Raw genomic sequence first — 22,961 nt, forward strand, 5'->3', positions numbered from 1 at the left:
CCATAACCCACAAGCCCCAGGACCTGACAAGAAGCAAGCACACCCTTTCTGAAGGAAAAAACCATGGAAGAAGTTACGATTTTAGCAACAGACGATTTTATAGGAGTTTACGCAAAACCTGAGAGTTGTGAAGGAACATAGATGTTTGTTTGGCTTGCAGAATCAATGGATTTATCCGAACTTGGTTCGTCGACAAGAGAAATTCTGCAATGCTTGAGAGGATGACCGAGTGTTAGAATGCGAGATTCGCTAAACCATGTACAAGGTAATGATTTGGGTGCGGGATGGATTGATCACCATACCGACTTACTCTTATTATTCGCCTTGCTATATGGGATGGTAAATCTGAGTGACTTACCTATAGTAGAGAGATGACGATATTAAGCCTTGTTTAAACCTTAGAATGGTATAATCATTTTCCCTTGTACAAGGTAGTTGTTGCCAATCGTAGGACATACGGTGAGAATGAAGCCTAGACCCATTTCCTGCAGGAGAAGCCATAAATGGTTGACCACCATGAGATATCGATAGTTGTTTCGTATTGGCGCCAGACCCGTCAGCTAAGAAGACCCAGTCACAGAAGAACCTTACCAAGATGAAAGACAGAAGAATTGAGGAAAATGTTATGCCGCTACCGGAAGAGCCCAGAGAAGGAATTTTCCCGAAAATCTAAGAAGACCGACACTGCCAACAATAAGGATGGAGTATAAGAGTCTTGTTGGAACCGTAACCATGCTTCTAAGGGTGGTAGCACCCCAGACCCCCTCTGATGATCAATGGATTTTGAGAAGACCCCAAACCTAACCTATTTCTTTCTAGCCTCTCCGAATCTCGAGGACGAGATTCCTTTTAAGGGTGGTAGGTTCGTAACATCCCAAAATTTTAAATTTTGGAATGTTATATAAATAGATAGATTTGATTGACTGCTTGATTGATTGACTGAAATTGAATAAAATTCGAAACCTTTTGAAAGTTAAATGAGAGGAATAAAAGGACTTCCCCAAACTTCCATTTTCATTTTGATCTCCGTGATTCAAATTCTTTTCAAATACAAAACCTTAGAGAGAAGATGACATGACTTCTTCCATTTAATTAAATGAAAAGGGTATTTGAAAATATTTGAATTTTATTTGGAAATATTTTCAAATTTAGAAACTTCAAGCGACTCAATGATTTTCATGAAAGAAGATAAAATGACTTCTTCAAAACATATGAAATATGAGTTGGGAGTTTAAAAGGATCAAATTTAAAGTCCTTTTGGAAATTATTTTCAGTTTGGAGTTATTTGGATTTTTTTTCAAATTATTTTTCTCCAGAAATAAAATATATGGAAAATAGGGTAACATGATTCCCTACATCATAAAATTGGAGAGAAATATTTTTGAAATTATTTTGGTATTTCTAAAATGATTTTTATTGGATTTTAGTAGGGCAGTGGCACTCTTTGAATTATTTGAATTTTTCTCGATTTTATATGACTTGAAAAAAATGTTCATGTTGTAGAAAATATTTTTCTGAAAATTTTGATATATAATATGCCTATATAAAATTTTTATTTTATTTTTCTTTATTCAGACTATCCTTCTGTTTATATTTTAATAAAAAAATTGTACATGCGGCCCGTCCCTAAATGTTACGCACGTGCGCATCATAATACCAGTGGGCGTCCTATCTTTTTTTTCCCACTATGGGCCAGGCCCAGCCGGCCATATTCCTTCCTCATATTTTTTTCTTTTCATAGTTTTTTCTCTCTTTTCTTTTCAATTGCTCAAAAAAAATTGCGGTGTGCGCGGCCGGCCGAACCGCCTAAAGGCCTTTTGGCCCATGGCGCACCTCCTCTCTTTGTTTCGTATATTTTTGTCTACGTTTAGTCCCACATTGCATAGCCTCTGACCCTTAAACCTCTTTTCTACCTATAAATATAGACACATAGAGTCTTCAAAAAGCATTTGATTCAGGTTAAATTAATATTTTGGTTTGACTAGATTCATTTACGAAAAATATATTTCTCCTCTCCGGCGCGACTTCTGAAAATTGTCTCTTCTCTCCAAAGTCGTCTTTTCTCTGCCTTATAAAGGTATCCTTTTTTTATACTTCCGTAGTTTATTATTTCTAGACTAGTACGATAAAATAATTAGATTACCAATTAGTCTCTGTATTTATGCATTAGACCTAAAATTCTTTTAGCCGTAGCTATTTTTCTTTCGTAAAACAGTTTGGCCCTGATTTTTTAAATAGCCTTCTTCGTTACGATCTCCTCTATCCAGTAAAACAACTTAAACATGTTTTTGAAAGTTCTAAAATTTGAATTCAAACAAATTTGTATTCAAACTTTTTTTGTTCATAACTTGAGTTTTATAACTCTGATTTAGTTGATTCTTTTTGCAGATCGAAGCTCTTGATTTAAACTTTATGATAAGGCCAAATTCAGATAATTTTGGTATTGTTAAAAATTGTTTTATGTTGCAAGAGTTATTTGTTGGTTTTGATGTTTTCCGAACTATCTTCTTCGTTCTTCCCGATCTTTTGAGTGATTGCTTATGTGTGGTTACTATTGCTTGCTCACGATAGATTGAACGGAGTGTGACGAGTAGAACTATCAAGAGTTATGAGTGCGAATCATCTTCATCAACAGTACAAGGCAAGTTCACACTTTGATCATATCCCTTTCATACCCATTTTTTATGCATTAGTTTCACCCTCAAACATTGCATGAGTAGGATTGATAACATGTGGGTATTGGGAAGTAGTTGATGAGGTAGAACCTATTGTCCTTTATATCAAACCCTTGGGAGTTACTTCTACGTTATGCTTATACTGCTATGCTATGCTCGTAGACGTGGATTGGGTTTGAGTGTATCCATGACAGATGTGAGATTGTTAATTAATGGTTCAACTTAAGGTGGTTACTTTAATACACATCTGGGTGGATTGGTTGGAGCACCTGGAGAACCTAGTGCTTGCCCAAGGGGATCCCGAGGACCCGTGTGATCAAAATACCACCTAGGCTCAAAGGGATCACAAGATTATTCATGCTAGGAACTTCCGTGTGCAGCCACAAGTTATTATAGACTCTAGCATAGTTGATTAAGTTGCATGAAGCTCTTGAAGAGATAGACCAGCAGGTAGTTGGGTTGTATGTGGTATAGTCTATCCGGAGTAGAGAGTTAATGCTTCTGAAAGACTGTGTCTCGGTCATCCGTTTCTCAAACATCATGTAGTGCGAGAAATCCAACGGAGAAGATCGAGTCTTGTGGGGAAAAGTACGCAAACCTCCGCAAAGTGTATAAACTAATCATGGTTAGCCGTGTCCCCGGTTAAGGACATCTTGAGTCTCTGTTACTTGGATTATCATATTGATCTCATAACGTTACTTAAATAATTTGTTGGGTTATTGATGTTAATTTGAGATTGAGTTGGAGGAACCTTCTTAATATTTTCAACCAACTTTGTAGTTAAATAAATTATATTCCTTTGTTGTAGAAAAAAATTGGCTTTTCGCAAAAACATTATAACCCTAGAGCTTTTCCACTAGCCAAATATGCATGTAGTGATAGCTATTATTCATCATTATCCTCTGGTGTGAATTTGCCAGTACATTCAATGTACTGACCCTTTGTGGCTGCAACGTCTCATGTTGCAGGACTTCTTACGACGAGTAAGTCATACGTTAGGATTACGATTTCTACACTCAACTTTGTCGTTGGTGTTGATGGGAATCTACAACCTTGTTCTTACTTCCGCTATTTGGATTGAGGTAATAGTATTTACGTTATTTCATACATGTCATTTACCTCTGTTATAAATCCTCGAGTACTGTGTGTGTCAGCATACCGATCCAAGGATGACACTTAAGCACAGAGACTTGACCGTTTGAGGTCGGGTCGCTACAACAAATATGTCTTCGTGCTCCATAGTCTTCATACGATGTCTTCTCATGTCATAGTCTTCAATGTGAATCTCTTCACAGACCACCATTGTCTTCAATGTCTTCAAACATTTTTGAGGGTCATCTCTGGTAGGTAAACCGAATCAATGAGTGACTACTACATGTGTTATCCTACAATTCTCACAAACACATTAGTCCCTCAACCAAGTTTGTTGTCAATACTTCAAAACCAACTAGGAGTGGCACTAGATGCACTTACAGAGGTGAGCATACCAACAAACTTGAATATCCGCCCTGGCTTTGCCTATTATCATTATTCTCACATCCATCAGTTTTTACTTTTTAGATGGGGGTAGAGATATATTGCCCCCGGGCCCTACATAGAACCGATGCACAAAGCCACAAAAAAGTGCCCAATTTTGGTTAGGTAGTCACAAAGACGGGGTTACCCATGCTAATATCTATTGTTAATCTTTATATGTACTTTGTAGTCTATCCTTGCTAAGTTACTCATGTAACCTGGGTTTCAAGAAGTGGTTGCTATTTTGATTGATATAATCTTAGATTTGTTGCAGACATCTGGTTGTCCAGGGTGGTCCAGCCGTTGCCTGAGAGTATGACGATGCTCTTCAACCCATGACCAATGCTTTCATTAAAATGGATCTACTAAACCACCCTCACTTGGGCGGCTTTAATTGGTACTGTCAGTTGCTTAACAAAGAATACCAGGGTCTCCGCACTAGAGGTCTTGTGTGAGGATGAGGGTGAGTCTTCTTCTCATGTTAAAATAGTGTGGTCCATATGTACCCGTCCTTCTTATTTATGTGGCTTCAGGGTGTGTTTACACTAGTTGTAGGCACTTTCGGTAAGTTAGATGGTATGTAAAACCTTTGTTTGCAAAGAGAGGTTTGATGCTTGAATCCATTGCTATGGTCATGTCATTTATTTTGATGACTGTGATGACATCAAAACAAATGATATGACTTTTGCAATGATTCTGAGCACCGAACCCCTCTTTGCAACAATGGGCCTTTCATATCGTCCAATGGCGAAAGAATTTACAACAACTGTATTCACTTGCTCGAGGCACGTAAATAAGAAGGTTAAGCAACGTGTAGTGTAGATGACACCGTTTTCATCGTGAGAGGAAGACTCGCCCTCGTCACATCATCCTCGTAGGGGGGCTCCCATGAGGGTGTTCTAGTGGACCCATTTTATAATAATCAAAGCAAAGCAATAGCCAAGAATGTGACATCACGTCTGATCCTTTTTCATGGATCATCTGTTGATAGCGAGTGAATGCCTTTCAATATCACCGTCGCTTACCGCCGGCAAATCAAATCAGGAAATCATCACGGCCCTTCCCTTTCCCTTCCACTTCCTCTTCCTCTCGGAGATTCCCACTGATGAACTCCGGCGTCTGTGTCTGCAGAACGCCCCGATTTTTCGACGACACGAGCGTTTCTTCTCGTAGTGTAGAAACAAGTTGCAAGTCGACGAACTGTCGAAGTCAAACCAAACACCGCGAACTTGGGTAAAGCCATCGAACACTTCGCCTCGTGCTCAGCTACTGTGCTAGCCAGTCTGCTCACCAAGCAAATATACGCGTCTCGTGCTCGTCGGCCTCTGCCGGCGGCCAACCGCCCGGTCGCCGCGGCTCTCATTCCTGCCGCGCGGTTCCCGGTGGCTTCGCCGCAGATCCCCAAGAAGCCTCAGAAGAAATTGCCCCTCGAGGGCTGCTGTTCCTATGATGGATCCCGAGGCCAAGGAGGGCGGGCCACTCCAAGAAGCTGGCGGCGCCGGCGCCGACGGTGGTCCCCGCTCCGGCAGCGCCGAATGCGGCGTCGCCTCCCCCTTCCGCTGGCTGCGGCGGCTCTCCCGCGAGCTGCACTGGAGCTTCGTGCTCGCCGTCTTCGCCGTCTACGGGGCCTGCCAAGGCGTGGGCAACGCCGTCGGGGTGGTCGCCGCCGCGTACTACAGCAAGGACGTGCTGCGCCTCCAGCCGTCCGCGGCGCAGTTCTACCAGGGCATCGTCGACTCGCCGTGGGTCGTCAAGCCCATCTGGGGCCTGCTCACCGACGTCGTGCCCGTCGCCGGGTACCGCCGCCGCCCCTACTTCCTTCTTGCAGGTGAAAAATATTTGGGGATCACTTCTTGATTCCATCACACACACACACACACACACACACACACACACTGACACACACACACACACACACACAAATAGGCAGACTCGACATCATTTTCATGGTTGGTATCCTGATGCTCAGTTCTCTGATGTTAATGCAGGCGTGATTGGCGCCACGTCTATGCTTATGATCTCCCTGCAAAGCAATTTGGGGCTCATACCGGCGGTCCTAGCCCTGACGGTGCAGAGCGCAGGCGCGGCGATAGCTGACGTGACGCTGGACGCCCTGGTTGCGCAGAACAGCATAACACACCCGCCGCTGGCGGCCGACATGCAGAGCTTGTGTGGGTTTTGCTCCTCATTTGGCTCATTGATTGGGTACTCCATCAGCGGCCTTCTTGTCCACTCCATGGGCGCCCAGGTCTGTTGGGTCTCCTGTTAAGCTAATATGCTATCAATCCTTGTTCCTCACATGCCGCGACATGCGAATTCGATGTTCTCGGCGAATGATATGCCTTGTGCTTGATGTTTGAAGGGGGCTCTTGGCTTGTTGAGCATCCCCTCAGCACTGGTGTTCTCAGCTGGGATTCTCCTGAAGGAGAGCCGAGTGACAAACTTCAGTTACAAGCAGGTCAGACAGCAGACTCAACCTTTTTGTTGGGTTGTCTTTGCACACTAATGACATTTAAGGCCTTTGCTAAATCAGGTTCATAAGAAGTTCTACAAAGCAATTCAGACAATGGGGACAACACTGAAGTGCCCTGAAGTCTGGCGCCCATGTTTGTACATATATGTTTCGCTCAATCTAAGCCTGGACATCCAAGGAGGAATGTTCTACTGGTACACAGATCGACTAACTGGACCAGGATTTTCTGAGGTGTGCACATATCATCATCACTGACTAGGAATCTAAAAGATAAAAACATGGCATCAATGGTTAAATCTCTATAGGCAGGTGGTGTTTCATACAGATGCCTGGCGCCCTGGCCACTTTGATGCAACATAATTTATTTATTTATTTATTAATGGTTAAATCTCTATAGGCAGGTGGTGTTTCTGTTAGAAGCCAATCTGGTTATCTGGCCAGAACTCTCTGGCTGGAAGACAGCTAGATGCCACTTTGATGCAACATAATTTATTTATGCAGCTTCCATAAGTAGATGAACATGGTATTTGTGCACTACCTTAATATTGCTAAAGCAATGTACATTCAAATTCGACTAATAAGCTTCTGAAGATGGCCTCTGCCAATCTGCTCAAATGTTCCAAAATAGCAGTCTCAATCAGATCCTAACCCTTTACCGTGTAATATATGATAAAAAATTGCATGGATGTGCTATATAGGCTACATCGAGATTTATGATACTCATTTGTTGCCGGAGAAACTTACAGAACATTTGCATTGTGACAGGAATTTGTCGGTGTGATCTATGCAGTCGGTGCAGTGGGTTCACTACTCGGAGTTGTGCTATACCAAAGTGCTCTGAAGGACTACAATTTCCGCAGCATGCTTTTATGGGGTCAGGTGCTGTCAAGCCTGACAGGAATGCTTGACCTAGCGCTAGTGACCCGACTAAACACGAAAATCGGCATACCAGACTACGTTTTCGCTGTGATCGACTGCGGCGTTTCTGTGATGATAGGCAAACTCCAGTGGATGCCGGTTCTAGTGCTTTGCTCCAAGCTTTGCCCTCCGGGCATCAAAGGAACCTTTTATGCGCTGCTCATGTCTATACAAAATGTGGGGCTGCTTATGTCTGCCTGGTGGGGTGGCCTGCTGCTGCACACGCTGAATGTGACTCGATCGGAGTTCACTAACCTTTGGGCAGTTGTATTGATCAGAAACATCTCGAGGCTGCTTCCGCTGATGCTACTGTTTCTTGTTCCTCAAAGCGACCAGAACTCGACACTCCTTCCTGCGGAGATGCTCCATGATGACGAATCTACAGAACCTGTCAAGGATGGATCAGGCAGTGTTGAGTTTTCCGTCCTTGTTGCGGATGATTCAGGTTGTCATCCTCCCGTTGAGGATGTTCAAGATGAGAGAATCAAAGTGACTGATGATGTAGGAGGGGATGTAGAGTTGATCCCACTGATGAACACGAACAGAACAGTTGGGTGATCATCTTTTTCGTAAGAGGGTTGATTCATGATTCATTTAGGCCCCGACCATCTGATTATACGCTTCGGTAGCTGTTGCTAGGAATGTACACAATTTCTTACCGCCTGTTTATCTGTATTTTGTATAGGTAAAAGCAGCTGAGTAGCAAGTGAAGCATACATTTTCTTCTTTCTTTCTTTTTTGCGAGATTCTTCTTCTTTCTTTTCTTAATGTAAAACAAGATAGAATAATACAAATATCAGTCCATTCAATTATTGTGTTGAGCAGTTCTTTTTTTCCTATCCATTGTTTCTTTCCTGCTCTCTTCAGTTGAGTTAAAACAGTAATTTCATCTCCTTCTCTATCAACAAATATGGTAATCATCCCTGATTACCATATTATTTTCCTGTAACTTTCACCAAGGTTATGGTTGAAAGTTTGGCGTTTTGAGAATGTTGTCCTTTGTAGGTGTGAAGTGCTAGTATTTCAGTACATGTGGTGCTCTGCATATTCTACACTCACCCCTCCCCAGGGCCTGTGCATCTACCAACCCTGTATATCACAGGCACTGGCAGAATTTGTTGGTGAAAGCCGTCTTCTCTTTACCTCATTTTTTGGATGGCAGAGTTGACGGTAAAAAGACGAAGTACAGATCTAGCGTATGTTATGTGGAAGAATTGACTTTGCATAAGAGTTTCTATCTTGACACATAAGTTCATTTCCCAAGCTCACTGAATAACTGAAATTCGAATGAGGGCAAGTGTTGCCAAATTTGAAGACAAAGTGATCGATTTATTATCATACTAATCGTTCATCCACTCATGGTCAGACACACACAGGCAGAAGCCTTCCATTTATACTACAGTGTCGCATCAGAAATGGCAAATAGCCAAGCAAATCGATCATCTTCTCTCTTACACAATTAGCACATGAACCCTAGATCTCTCACACCAACCCGAAACTACAGACAACAGACAGATATACCACCTTGTACACTTGCTTTTGTTAATCAGAACCAGCGGCTGGCTACTGCCGTGCCTGGTTCTTGAGGTGCTGGAACATCTTCTGTTTTATCCACTGCCTGTCGTACGGCAGAAAAGCTTGAAGTTGATGATCATACCTGCAGGGGCAGACCACAGCATGGTTAGTTGTTTTGCTTTTGTGATTCAGCGCTTTGAAAGTTAATGCGAAATTGTACTCACACTAGGGCACTGATGTCCGCTAGGCCATCGATGAAATTGTACAGGTCTGTGATGTCATAAGTGAAGTTCCTGGCCATCGGGTTGATATCCATGATTTTCTTTTCATAACGGGCACAGATACCTGTCGTTTAGAAAAACAACCTGTTAACCATATTATGCTCTACAAAGACAGTAGCTGAAGAAATGAACGCAAATACACAGGACTTGCTTCAATCAAAGAAAAGCATCTGGTTGTCCATATGAAGATCTACAATGACGGTAGCTAAAGAAATGAACGCAAATAAGTGCAGTTGCAGTGCAGATACGGTTTTGCTGTACCTACTGTATTCCAGGGAACCCACCAGTTTGTGTGGTGCTTAGCTCATGGGTGATCCGGGGAGGATCCTAGCTGGAGTTAACGATGATCTTTTTGAAGTAGGTAACATTTCAAAGGGGAGATATTTCCTTAGCATGTTACCGTTCCAAAGGGATGCCCTGAGGCCGCGCTTGGTATCGGTGTAATTTAATACGGAGGTACTAAATTTATAAGTGTATCTTACCGGACACAAGTGTTTTCCGGCTGGAAACAAAACCGGTCAGTGGAGACGTGTATGTTTTACAGGTGTATTTAAAAGAAAACGGTAATCCAAACAGGGCCTGAAGAAAATGGGAGCTAATTCTGGTGTATGGCCCTAGTGATCAGGTTGTAGAGGGGCTTGAAAATAAATCAGAGGTTCCAATGTGCCCATTATTATTGGGGTGAGGGGGTATCAATCAGAGATTAATTGATCTGTTTAATTTTTGTAGTGCTAATTTGAATCTGATAGTTATCTAGGGGAAAAAGCTAGATTTACTTGGACTAACGAGCAATTAGATTATGTTAGATGTGTGTTGGATAGAGTGCTGATATCTTGTGATTAGGAGCCATGTTCACCCTTTGTAACTTGCAAGTTGTGACCAGAATTGGTTCCCTTTACCTCTATATTCTGAGTTAGATGGTCACAATGGTCACAAAAGGTTCTTTGAAAAACAATGGCTACTAGAGGGTTTTAAAGATTGGGTTATTTATAAATGGGGAGAATTCTTAAATCGGCAACATAGGAGGTGGAATGCGTTGGATGACTGGAACTTCTGTTCTATTGAGCTTAGAAAATTTCTGAGGGATTGGGGACCTAATTTTGGGAGAGAAGTAAAAGTTAGGAAAGACAGTGTTCTTGATAGTTCTGGACACTCTGCTGGGGAATGGCAGCTTGGAACAGGAGTTGATCGGTATTTATAAAGCAGAAGAAGCTTATTGGCAGCAAAGAGGGAGAGAGAAATGGATTGTTCAGGGTGACTGTAAGACAGCTTACTGGGAGAAGAAAGTGTTCTATCTTTTCTTTAATTCATTGATGGGGAAAAGGTGATTAGTGCTAAACAGGAGCTCCCTGACCATATCTATGACTTCTACAAGAGGCAGTTTGGGGCTGAACCTAGAGGTGGCATGTCGTTGGCTGCCGAAGCATGGGGAAAAATATGAGAGTCTCTGAATCAGAAAATCTAGAACTGTGTACACCTTTTACTGAAGATGAAGTGGAGTTTGCAATTAAGCTGATGAACATCAATTCTGCACCCAGCCCTGATGGGTTCTCTATCCTGTTTTTTGGAAAAAATTAGGGGAACTTGAAACCTCTGGTGATGCACATTTTTCATGATCTGCATAGGGGGACTCTACAGGTTCACAGGATAAAGTTTGGGGTGCTTACTTTAATTCCTAAAATTCCAAGCAATCTAGGCCTATCACACTTCCGAATGTTATCACTAAGATGGGCGGTAAAACAGCTATTAACATTAACTAGAAGAATGCCCCGGGCGTTGCTCCGGGAGTTTGTATGAAATAAAAATTAGGCTGAACTAATCAACCTAGCTAGTGTCTTTACAATTTCTCTTATAGCAAGATAATATGTTTATCAATATTTTTAAATAAATAAATGTACATCTCTATGTATAAGTGCAGAATTGGACGAAAACAAAACAAATATGCATGCATGCGTCACTTTCTTTCATAGTGCTAGCACCCGAGTATGAGTTGCATGCATGCATCAGTTTTTTTATTGATTAAAACACTCCTTAGGCATCATTTACTACATGCTCTGCATGCATGCGTTGGTGGATCTTAATGGGTAGATCCAATGGCTATTGTAGTCTGATCGAGTATATCCAACGGCTAAATCAATTTAGGTGATGTGGCTCAAGGAGAAGCAAGAGAATTCCTAGTAATGGGGGCTAGCTATTTAGATATAGTAGATGAGGAGCAAGGAATCTTTTTTTTGTAATGGAACAGAGAGACCCCTTGTCACCTATTCTTTTCAATTTTGTGGTAGATAGTCTCTCCACTATGCTCAATGCTGCTAAGCTGGCCACATCCATTGGCTTGTTGACCATCTTATACCTGGGGTGCGGGGGGGTCTCTCATTTACAGTATGCTGATGACAAGTCGTTGCTGTTTCTGAAGACTGATCTTGACATAATCAATACTCCTATTAAGTTTCTCCTGTACAGTTTTGAGGGGATGTCAGGGATGAAGATAGATTACCATAACAGTAAAGTTTTTGTGTTGGAACGTCATATCTAGGAACAGTGGAGGGTAGCAAACTTGATTAACTGTGCTCTGGGTTCCTCGCCCATGACTTATCTGGGAATTACTATTTCTGACCATTACTATTTGTTGCTGATCTGCAAGGGATGGTTGATAGAATGGCTCATATGGTAGATACTTGGCAAGGGAAATTTCTTACCTCAGGGGAGGGGGGGATTGTCTTGACCAACTCTTGCTTATCAGTTTCTCCAATGTTCTTGATGGGCTTATATTTGTTACAGCCTTACAGGATGGGGTGCATGGTAAGATGGACAGTCCAGATTTTTCTGGCAGGGGCCTGGGAAGATCTTCAAACACCATATGGTTGATTGGGAAAGTTTGTACTCCAAAAGAATCTGTGGGCTTGGGGATTCTTAACACCAAGATCATGAATGTAGCTTTGAGTTTGAAGTGGTTTGGAAAATTCAGCAAGAGGTGAGCCCTTTATGGATGCCTCTTATCAATGCTAAATATCTGAAATGTTGTTAATTGTGGGGCTGCTAGTAATAACTCTTTTCAATTTTGGGGAAGTGTGAGCAAAGTTAAACATCTTCCAGACATGGGAACTACATATCATGTGAGAAATGGGGAGAGAACTTCCATTCGGAATGATCTGTGGTTAGGAAATGATCCCTACTGCAAACGCTTTCCAGCTCTTTTCAGCAAATGATGTGACCCAGATCTCAGGGTTCTGAAGCTCGAGCCTCAGGGGAATGGTTTGTCCCCTTTAGGACGAACTTGGATGAGGTGAAGTCAAATCTGTGGCTTACTTTGTTAGCTGAGATTGCTGGTACTGATTTCAGAGGAGAGGATGAGGTTAGCTCCTGGCGTCTTACACAAAAAGGAGTTTTAGGGGAGTTAAACTTCCTATGAAAAGGGGTACATTAATTTGCACAAATCTGGAACTTATTCAACTAGTTCTATGCACAAAAAGCTTATCCTGCAGGAAAAGGGGTACATTAATTTGAAAAGGAGTTCTGGAGAAGTTAAACTTCCTATGAGAATCTCGTGTGGAAACTCTTGTTGGATAAACTTCCTTCGAGGATCCAATTGCAAAAAAGGAGATGCCCAGGAAATGGGATGTGTGGACTTTGCGGAGCACCTGCGGACGCGGACCACATGTTTTTCCAGTGCATTACTGCTAGGTTTGTGTGGAGTTGTTTGAATGAGATGTTTAACTGGTGGTGGCCTAGTAATAGAGGAGGAGTTTATTAGCTTCACTGAGGGGGAGGGGATAGTTTTAGGATTATCTGGATAGTTCTTTCTGTCCAATTTTGGGCGCTCTGGAAAATGAGAAATAAGATGATCTTTGAGAAGAAGTCTAATATTCATCCTTCTGACTACTTGTTTGCTTCGATGATTCACCTGCAGAAGTGGATGCCTCTGTGGAAGGGGAGGAACTGAGGACACAGGAGGAGATCAAGAAGACAAGATTGTGTATTCAGGCACAGATTACCAGGCTGAAGCAGGAATCGACACCTCACCAGGACCCAAGCGGCGCATGATAGATGTGATCTGAAGTGGTTTTTGTTTCCTGCCCTGTTGGTTCTTGGGTTTTCAGGCCCTGTTCTAGTGCCTCTGCTAGTGTGTTTGTTTCTGTAAGCTGGTAACCCCAGCCCTTTACCTTTTTGTTGGATTGTAAGATTTTTGAACCTTTGGTGTTCTATAGACCGGGCATCATAATTGAGATGCCTTTCGTCTAAAAAAATATGCCATCCAGGTAACTGCATGCACGAATAGCTGAATAGGTACACAACCCCACAATGGCCTGCATCTATCATGGGCCAGGGCAATAACTACCAGTACACGTTCTCTTTCCTCCCTCGCATGATTTATTTTCCTTGTATACCAACAACGGTCAAAGCAGCGCTTCTCTTCTTCCTCACAGCGGCATGGTGACCTATGCAGAATCTGAGCAGGGACACGACGGATGAGGCTTTGGATCATGTGTGCGCTCCTGACAATGGGCACAGTGGGGGACGTTTTGCTGCTTCCCAAGACACTGATGAAAAATGCAGGTGCACAATTTGTACATATATCTAAAAGGACCAGCAAAATCCTGTGATTTGTTGTTATGTGACTCCCAAACCATGTGATAATTTGCATACATCAATGGTCATTTCAACTGTTATTGAACATTTTGAACAATGAGATCTTGTTTCATTAAACATTTAAGCATACTAATGGTCTGTCTCGCCTAAACATTAGACAGATATCACTTCAGTTTTCTGAAACATTTGGCACAGTGCACACTGTAAAATGCCAACCACGAAGGTTACTGGTGACAGTAAACAACATTATAAATTGAATTCCTGAACGTTCAGTCCAAGTTCTACTAGATGATGATGGCTGATGACTATTTCTATAGAGCTGAAGCAAGGAATAGATGAACTAATGAGACATATGCAAAGCAGTAGCATATCTTCAGAATCCCATGATAACTCATAGTCAACAACACATGCACAATCAGACAGCAAAGTAAAATTTATTCACATAATTGCATTAATATTTCAAGCCGCATGCATGAGAGAACACTAACCATCCAGGGCTTGGTTGAGTGAACTGAAGTCCATAAAAGTTCTGGACGCTTTGTTTGGAGATGGTTGCACGAGAACAATGGTGTGCCTTCCAGCCTGTGATAATGTCACAAATAAGATCTTTTATTTTCAATGAAGGGAGATTTTGTTGACTCGAAATGATCATCAAGGCAATAAAAGCAAAAGATTTCACAGCTGGCCTCTGCATAGCTAAGTGCAACAGCCCATAAATAAGATCTGGGGTGCTAAACTTTGCATAAAAAAGTGCTGGTGAGCAAGTCAGTTTTGAAACGGGATAAGCACAATTATTGTCCAGGCACCCAGAACAGCTGGGGACCGATGTACACCAACAAGAGTTTACAGACCGAACATCATGGCAGGTACCACTTCATTATTTATCTTCCACTAGTTCTCAGATAGAAGTTATTTCCAGATTATCATTGACACACTACTTTGAAAGAAAGAATGAGCCCTAAAGAGCACTGTTAATTGCTTCCAAGTAACATATATGCGCCTTTGGGCCTTGCGACCAGCAAAGCCACCCAGGGTCTTCCTAACCGGATTGAACAAAAGCTGCCAAGCACCACGTCGAGCACACTCGGATAGTCCGATTCAACCAGGGCACAGGACACGAGAACACTAGATAACCATCCAACAAGGTATCATACACTCCACACAGAGATGAGAATGATGAATCAAAATTCCTAGGAAAGCAAGCAAACCACGGTTGACATCTCACATGCAAATCCAAGCTACTCAGAGCATATATACAGAAGACGCTCCGGGATCGATGAGCGCCAAACAGGGGTCCACAGAAGGAACACCAATGCCCATTAAGCCAATACCACATCACCGGTGCCCATTAAGCCAATACCACATCACCGGTTAACCTCCACATGTTCCCCAAAGGCAGTTATACTTCCAGGATCAATCAATTTCACATCTCAATTTGCAGCGACCTTGGAAAGAGTAAGCACCGCTGATGAAAAAGAAGCATAAACACGCCATCTGGACTTTGCCCGATGGCAAAACCACCACGAGTTCTTCTAGCCAGAGAAATTAATTAACCCCCCAAAGGCAGGAGGAAATGGAGAACAAAATTCCCCACAACAGCCAGCGAGCCGCGACGCGAGGCAGAGTACCAACGGAGGAAACGGGAATAATGCGGCAGTAGGGTTAGATCGCCGTACCATACTCTCGGCGCAGAAGCAGAAGCACGGGTCCCCCGCCGCACCCCGGCGCAGGCGAGCGTCGGGCCGACGAACCCTAGAGAGACCAGCAGCCGCGCCTTTCCTGCGAGAAACGAGAGAAAACGAAGTGGGCGGAGCCCAGGAGGAATCTCCGGTAGGGGGAAAGCGAAGACGAGACAAAAAAAAAAGTTACCGGAACGGCGGGTGGAGGCGGAGGCGGAGGCGGTGGATGGTGTGAGCGAGCAAAAAGTTGCAGGGGCAGGGGAGAGAAGCCCGATGCAGAGAGTGAGAGATCCTTTTTTGGAACAGAAATGGAATCCTTCCAAAAACATAGGGGAAGCCCGATCGAAATAAATTCTTTCAACCTACCCCAAAAGGAAGAGATCGATATTTACCAGCTACAGTACTTTTTTTTGTTATTACCAGATTTTTGGATTTGCGTCATTTTTACCGCGTTTAAGAGATATGTATATGTTTATAATCTCCAAATTGCACTCAATGCTCGGAACTCGGAAGCGAGTAAAAACTTCATGTGTAACGTTCAATTCAAAAAGAATTAATTCGTGTGCACTTGGCCAGCAAACAAGTTTTATTTACGATGGTTGACGTTTGGAAATGGTTTACAAACAGACGAACTGAACTAATCTCACAACTCACACACATTTAGCTTAGAAACAAATTGAAAATCTCTTCCAATGGCATTCAAAAATCTAATCGAAGAGCATCTAATGATCGATTACCAACGGAAAAAAAATCTCACAAGAAAAAGCATCCAATTGAACTTAGGAATAGATTCAAAATCTATAAGAAGGGCATTCAAAAATCTATTTGAAGAGCATCCAATGATCAATTACCAACACAAGAAAAAGCATCTAACAATAAGCGAGAACTGAGGATGACAGTAATAAGCCAAAATAATCTTAGATTCAGTTTTCGACTCCTACAATGCTGACACGATATATTGTAACCGACAGAATACTCCAAAACCACAGTACATTGTTACAAATTGTGTAAGAACTGAAAAGAAATAATAACATTGGAGGAGACACAAAAACATCCCATTTGAAAACCAAAAAGCCTTGTTCATTCCCAGGCTCCAGCAAGAGTTAGGCCGCCGTCGCCAGAGAGACCAAAATCCATGGCTTCTTTCTGTCCTCGAAACAATAATCAACACTCATGTGACCTCGCAAAAATATACAGCTCAAAACTGGCTGTTGCTCACATCCCAGTTCCTCTGCGGTGAAACACCTAAGCTATAGAGAATACACCATACGCTGTTTTTCACTAGACACAGCACCTGAGAAGTTGAGCTGCCAAGAGCTGTTATATCGAGAGGCTGTTGCATGCGTCGACTACTGCAGCATGTGAGCTCAATATGGCCTGGCCTGCTGGGTCTGCTTCTAGGGTTTTCGTCACGGAGGTGAATATTGCTTTGCGGAAGAAGGTGTCCTCCATTGCCTTTAGAATCCCCTCCACGGCTTCAAATCTCAGGCCACACGACAGAATCAGACGAGCAATCACCTCACCAAATTGCGTTGGGGCTTTAGGAAGGTCAATACCAATATCTTCCAACAGCGACCCATATAGCAAGCAACCATTTTCCAGATCTTCAGTCTTGAAAGTTTTCTTGGTGTACAGATGCTCCAGAAGCTTAACAAGAGGGTCAACAAAACTGGCACCTTTATCCAGAGCAAGATTGATAGCTTCTTTAACAATCTCAGGGTGGTAATCAGGACTCTGCAGCTCCTCGATACATTGTTGTGCTTCATCCAAAATACGGATACCAAAATACTCCTCAAGAAGAGATGCTGTCTTCTTCTCAAGCCCTGCAGGGATCACCTTGGCAGAACTGGCTGCTTTGTCAGGAATAGGTACAGAAGCTGGAGTTGCACTTGATGGTTTTGGTGATGCTGTAGTTTGAGCTGGTAAAGGAGTGGGGCTAGCCGTAATGCTGGAAGGGCGGGATGGTGGACCACCGGTGCCCAAGAGTGCACTCTTGCCAATCAGTGCTCCAGTGCCTTGAGGAAGAAGCCTGGGGTTGATGGGTGATGGCTTGTTAATAGATGAAACCTTATTAATCAACGAACCCTGGTTGCGAAGCGGATCGCCTCTTGGCATTGATCTAGAACGCTGAACTTCCCAGTTATCATTATCTAAACCAGGCATCCCAGGCATTTTTCTAGATCCAGGCATCCCAGGCATCATACCTCCTGTTCCTGGCCGGTTCACTGAAAAACCTCCAGGCGAAAGAGGCCCACCTGGTGCATTACGGCCATTCCTCATGATCGCTGTGGCCCCTGGACGTAATCCAAGGTTCTTTTCAGCCTCTGTGTGGATCTCGCTGATTGTCTTCGCCTTAATCTGAAAGTTACAAGCACAAGTTTACAATGGATGGATTCACAAATACAGCTGGATTCAGTTGCTATAAAAAAAGTCATACAAGTGGGAAAAACTGTTTGAAGGCTTAAGTGTGTCATTCTAGTTTTGAGAACAGACTATACACAGTATAATCAAGTAATGTGGTGGTTTTAACTGACTGACTATAAGCATGTGCATGTTGAGTGTAGAAAGCAAAGTGCACGTCTGACTGATTTCCAATAAATGTGCAATTCAACATGCTGATCATTTTTGGTTTGCCAGTACACACGATGCATGTATGTTCTTCTAGTATGTTAACCTTTAGGATCTTAAAACTTCCAGCTTTCCTATAAAGTTGACATGCCTCTTCTGGCAGTATGCAACAAACTACTAAAGTGAGATGAGCCAGTACCCAGCAGCAGTCGTTAACTGGTTATACATAAAAGGTAATAGTTCAACATAATAACAGCAAAGCAGTAACATCGATCCATTAAATCACTATGAAAGCAACTGCATGCAAGAATACACAGTCCATGCACTTGGTTGATTTTATTTACCTCAGCACGGCGAGGCACCCAGTTGTTAGAACGGAGATCAATCAAATCCCGGACCATGAACTTGGAACGTGGGGTCAACTGAGGGTTCGCTACTAGCTCCCTAATCTGGACGAAGTAGGTATCATTGATTCGGCGAGACTTTGGGTTCTCATCAAGCTGTTTACCAATCGTATTGAAGAACTGACAAATTGCTTCGACATGTTCCTCATCAGGGCAAGCCTTTTTATCAGACCCCAGTAGCTCCTACATAGTGCACACAACAAACAGATTAGGCACGTTTTCATGGAATAATAATTGTACCGTTGATTTCCCAAGGTGTACCTTGACAATGTGATGAACTATCTTCTCAGGAACCATCTTTTGCTTGAGTAGCTCACCAATTAGACGAATATTTCCAAGCGTTCTAAGTTTGAAGATCCTTTCTTTGTCCCTTTTCTCCATCTCTTGGTCAGGGCCAGTCAAACTTGCAATCTCAACCCTCAGGCTGTCAGCACCTTCAAAAGCTTCCTGACAATTGTTCAACAGCACACGTTTGAATGTAATCTCTTTACCGCCTGGTTCTTCAGAAGGGAATGTCGGGAGGTTGTCATTGAGTTCAGAACAAAGTTGGGCATACATCGGACAGAATGTCGGTTCAAAAACAGCCTTCTCAAATATGAGAGAGATAACATCCTGAATGAAAAGAAAAAGATGGATAAATCACCGGGAACAGTCAAGAGGACATGGGATTATAATACACAGCTAGAAACAAATCAAACCTTCAAAATATCAGCAGTAGTAATTCCAGAATCTAGCAGTTGGCCCTTGAGTAGATCAAATTTCTCTGGCGTCAGTTTGTTTAGTATACTGCACAAGCAAGAGCAGATAAACAGCATGCAGACGACAAATACAAACTAGGTAATATATATGCTTAGTAAACAAGGAATGAAAATTGCCACGTCAACAGGAACAAGAAGAAAAACATAATATTACCCTTTCACTGTTTTCAGGACTCTGTCTTTCTCCGAGAGATTGCCTCTTCGGGCTGACCAAGGTACATCAGCCTTGATAAGAGCAGGAGGTGGGCCAACCTGACATTTGGAGAACAAAATAAGGAGGGATATACATACGGCCAAACACTACCTTGGTAGGGAAAAATAAGTAATGAAAAATAGAACAAAGCATAACAACACATGAAATCAATCACCACAGAATATATTATGGGACGGAGGGAGTACTTGTTTACTTCTATTCAAACACACAACTTCTGCATGTAGTTTCCTACTGAATACTAGGTTGCTAAAAAAGGGAGTATGTTCATAGTTGCTAGAATGATATTTAATTAAGCAAATTATATAATAGCACAACAGAACCATGATCAGACTACACTGTTGAGTTGTATCAACAATCCCAACATTGTCTGTATGACAGATCAGTAAAACCAAGCAACTGTACTGAGATGTGATGAATGGAGTCACGTCACATCAACATTGATTAGTCAATGCAAATCAGCATTCAATCCAAAAAGGAAGCAACCAGCAATTCAAAATTTACTACAAAAAGGTCAAAGGGAGCAAAAGAGTAAACGACTGATGCTCGTCTTGAAGGTACCTGAGCTTTCTGGGAGCTCGATTGATCTTGCCTGTTAAACTGCTCTTGCTGCCTGCCACTTGCATTGTACTGTTCTTTAACCTCACGAATGTTGTCCCAAGACTTCTCTTCTGGAACTGCCGGTGCTGGAGGTTTCTCTGTGCGTGCACGCCAGTCACGATTATCTGTCTCAGTAAACCGGTTTTGAGCTTGTACTTGTGTCTGTGTCTGTGTCTGCAATTGCACCTGCATAACAAAAAGGACTACAATAAGGGTTCCATCTTCCACATGTGCAAATTAGCATAGAACTGTGATAAATTTAGTGATATGGTAGCATGAAGATCATTTGATAAGAATGCAAAACATTATAGAACAGATTGTAAAAATAGGTAAACTACATACAATGCACATGGAAATGAAGAGCTCACATTTGAATCGTTGCGAACCCAGCTCTGATCGTCACCATGAAGCTCTGCTTCAATTTCCTGCTGAAGCCTCAAGATTTGCTCGGTCACATCAGTAATCTGCAAGGATATTATATCGTGCATGCTATTAGAACTAACACATAGTTATTGAAGTTCGCTGGACCAAAGATGAAAGCACAATTATGTCCACAAAGAAAGATACCCCATCTCTATCTAGAATTATTTTTACCACATTCTAGCTGGCATGTTGCTTATCAGTTTCCACCCTTATAAAGGAGAACCATCCTAATAGGTTTGAAACTTGGCTTCCAATTCAGCCTTTTTTCCCACAGGCTCAAAATAAAACATGACTAATCAAACTGCTACTAATCAGGGAGAAGTTACGCACGCTACAGAGTATTCTGCCTCCTCAAATTGACAACAACAGGTGCACTTCCACACCTGTTTCATGGGAATGCCTCTAGAATTTACTTCCATCCTTGAACCATGCTCCCCAAGCTCATGATGTTACTTACAAAATAGCACTGCCTTTCTACATATAACTTCCGCAGTGACAGCCTATTTCCACTAATATACCAGCACACACATTCAAACATACAAAACAGGAGTCTTCTACTGACAATCTACACAATTCATTATTGGTTAAGTTTGACTGTACACATACGGCAACAGCATACATCAGTGAACTAAGGGACAGTTCTTTTGGCAGCTTATAAAATAAGCCTCTACCTATCCAGCTTCTCCTATAAGCCGTCTCTCATTCGTTGGGGTTTCTAAACTAGTCCTAGCATAAATAGTTAAGAAGCCTCAACAAATTTAGAGGGCAGCTTAACTTTTAAGCTGGGGAGGGGCAGCTTATTTTTTAAGCCGCACAAAAGAACTGGCCCTAAGTGGGTGGGCAGGTGGGTGGCGGTACTTCACAGCCTATGCGCTATTCATGGCTTGGCCGAAAGTATCCAGGATTACTCAAACTTGATAGTTCTCTCCGATACATCTCAAACCTGTCGAACCACACACTACTGGCATCTTTCAGCAAAGCCAGATAACAAGGTATACTAACAATAGCATATTGAAGGAAGATATTTACAACAAAAATTCTATGAAGAAACTGACTTTGTGTGAAGTGTCAGAGATGTACCTTGCGCAGGTCAAGAAGTTGATCTCTTGAATAACGAACACGCTCACGTGACTCAGAATGCAAGTCACCAATCTGCACCAGAGTAGCATCCATGTCATCTTAGCGAAAATAGGCCTATAAATTAAATCAGAATATACCCAAACTCTGCCAATGTATAACAGCTTATTTGGTCTGGCTAGGCATGTAAGTATTGTGTTGAGTATCAACATGGTATATGCGCAAGTAGCGATAAACCCAGGAATCTGATTGAGGTCACTGGTTATGCCAACAGCCCACCTCATCCTACATAAAAGCTCAGCCATGACAGCTGAAACCTACCCGAGAGCATAGCCCTCACCCCTTCGCACCAGAAGTGAATACTCTGAAATCTAAATTGTTGCCTGCAGAAGCAGCCAACGTCAATCCCCAGTTCCCCACGCACCTAAACGCATCCTTCTTGCGCATTATCGCAGCCTAAAACCTCGTTCAGCAGCGTACTGACTAATAAATCCCCGCATATCGATTAATTAGGCAGCGTCCTCGGACAATAAACGCTCCATCCAGGCTAGCGCAGGGCCTAGAGCCAAGATCCGATATTTCCCCGCTGGATCTCCTCCCCACGCCCATCCGCAAACCAATCGAACCCGCATCGAACAGTAACACCCTCCCCCCAGATCGGGCGCCGGGAGCTCTCACCCTGGAGACGCCGGAGGCGCCGCCGCCGTGCGGGCGGAGGAAGTCGCCGGAGCCGGAGGCGGCGACCGCGAAGGCGGGGGCGAAGAGGCGGCCGCCGCGGGGCCCACCGCCGCCGCCGCCGGGGCGCAGGCTGATCACTGGCTGGTCTGTCGTCATGGCTGAGGGTCCCGAATCCGACCAAGGCACCGCGACAACTCGATCGACAGGGAATCGGCGGGCGGCCGAGGAGGAAATCGCGGAGGAATCCGAGCTTTTTTCTTCTTCTTTGGGGGGGAGGGGAGGGTTGGGTTCCGTCTGCGACCTCTCTCCTAGTGGAGGCGCGGTGACGGGAGGAGGTGGGGTTTTATCCCGGGAGCATTAGGGCTGTGGGGCAAATCCTCGTTGTTTCTGCTGCCACCGCGGGGTAGTCTCGTACTTTCGCCAGGGAGGTCGGGCTGGAGTCGGGGTCTCGGGGCCCGCATGTCGGTACACCCTGCGGCGTGACGGTGGTGGATAGTTACGATTTTGGGCAGAGGAGGCTGGAGGATTTACGGATGCGGTGCCTGGGGTCCTGCTGGAGTGCGATGCTATCTCGCCACTCGCAGGCTGTAATGGAC

General features: G+C 43.2%; 3 protein-coding genes across 3 annotated transcripts; 1 reads left to right on the forward strand and 2 right to left on the reverse strand.

Annotated features, from left to right (window-relative positions):
• Positions 1-5,170: 5,170 nt before the first annotated feature.
• On the forward strand, positions 5,171-8,418 carry LOC125538848 (putative folate-biopterin transporter 2). Its single transcript, XM_048702153.2, has 5 exons — positions 5,171-6,018; positions 6,179-6,438; positions 6,553-6,648; positions 6,724-6,894; positions 7,429-8,418. The coding sequence occupies exons 1-5, from the start codon at positions 5,637-5,639 to the stop codon at positions 8,137-8,139; spliced, it is 1,620 nt and encodes a 539-aa protein (XP_048558110.1). The 5' UTR covers positions 5,171-5,636; the 3' UTR covers positions 8,140-8,418.
• A 471-nt stretch (positions 8,419-8,889) lies between these two features.
• On the reverse strand, positions 8,890-15,991 carry LOC125538849 (enhancer of rudimentary homolog). The gene is made up of 5 exons (XM_048702154.2): positions 15,837-15,991; positions 15,644-15,746; positions 14,456-14,549; positions 9,321-9,441; positions 8,890-9,238 (listed from the first exon to the last, which is right to left on the reverse strand). Exons 2-5 carry the CDS (start codon positions 15,644-15,646, stop codon positions 9,145-9,147), a joined length of 312 nt encoding a protein of 103 aa, XP_048558111.1. The 5' UTR covers positions 15,647-15,746; positions 15,837-15,991; the 3' UTR covers positions 8,890-9,144.
• A 548-nt stretch (positions 15,992-16,539) lies between these two features.
• On the reverse strand, positions 16,540-22,675 carry EIFISO4G1 (MIF4G domain-containing protein / MA3 domain-containing protein). Its single transcript, XM_048702152.2, has 9 exons — positions 22,366-22,675; positions 21,691-21,762; positions 20,556-20,651; positions 20,149-20,373; positions 19,531-19,628; positions 19,317-19,404; positions 18,880-19,230; positions 18,559-18,801; positions 16,540-18,004 (listed from the first exon to the last, which is right to left on the reverse strand). Exons 1-9 carry the CDS (start codon positions 22,519-22,521, stop codon positions 16,967-16,969), a joined length of 2,367 nt encoding a protein of 788 aa, XP_048558109.2. The 5' UTR covers positions 22,522-22,675; the 3' UTR covers positions 16,540-16,966.
• Positions 22,676-22,961: the final 286 nt, after the last annotated feature.

Source organism: Triticum urartu, chromosome 2A, assembly GCF_056163025.1.
Source record: "Triticum urartu cultivar PI428250 chromosome 2A, HENAU_Tu73, whole genome shotgun sequence".
NCBI classification, from domain to species: Eukaryota; Viridiplantae; Streptophyta; class Magnoliopsida; order Poales; family Poaceae; genus Triticum; species Triticum urartu.

Coding starts and splice junctions, on each gene's coding strand:
- LOC125538848 (XM_048702153.2), top strand. CDS start 5,637: ATGATGGATCCCGAGGCCAAGGAGGGCGGGCCACTCCAAGAAGCTGGC. Junction 6,019..6,178: donor CCCCTACTTCCTTCTTGCAG/GTGAAAAATATT, acceptor ATGTTAATGCAG/GCGTGATTGGCGCCACGTCT. Junction 6,649..6,723: donor CAAACTTCAGTTACAAGCAG/GTCAGACAGCAG, acceptor TTGCTAAATCAG/GTTCATAAGAAGTTCTACAA.
- LOC125538849 (XM_048702154.2), bottom strand. Junction 9,442..14,455: donor ACTCAACCAAGCCCTGGATG/GTTAGTGTTCTC, acceptor TCTAAACGACAG/GTATCTGTGCCCGTTATGAA. Junction 9,239..9,320: donor GCGGACATCAGTGCCCTAGT/GTGAGTACAATT, acceptor CTGCCCCTGCAG/GTATGATCATCAACTTCAAG.
- EIFISO4G1 (XM_048702152.2), bottom strand. CDS start 22,521: ATGACGACAGACCAGCCAGTGATCAGCCTGCGCCCCGGCGGCGGCGGC. Junction 20,652..21,690: donor AACTTCTTGACCTGCGCAAG/GTACATCTCTGA, acceptor ATATCCTTGCAG/ATTACTGATGTGACCGAGCA. Junction 18,802..18,879: donor TAGTTCATCACATTGTCAAG/GTACACCTTGGG, acceptor TGCACTATGTAG/GAGCTACTGGGGTCTGATAA.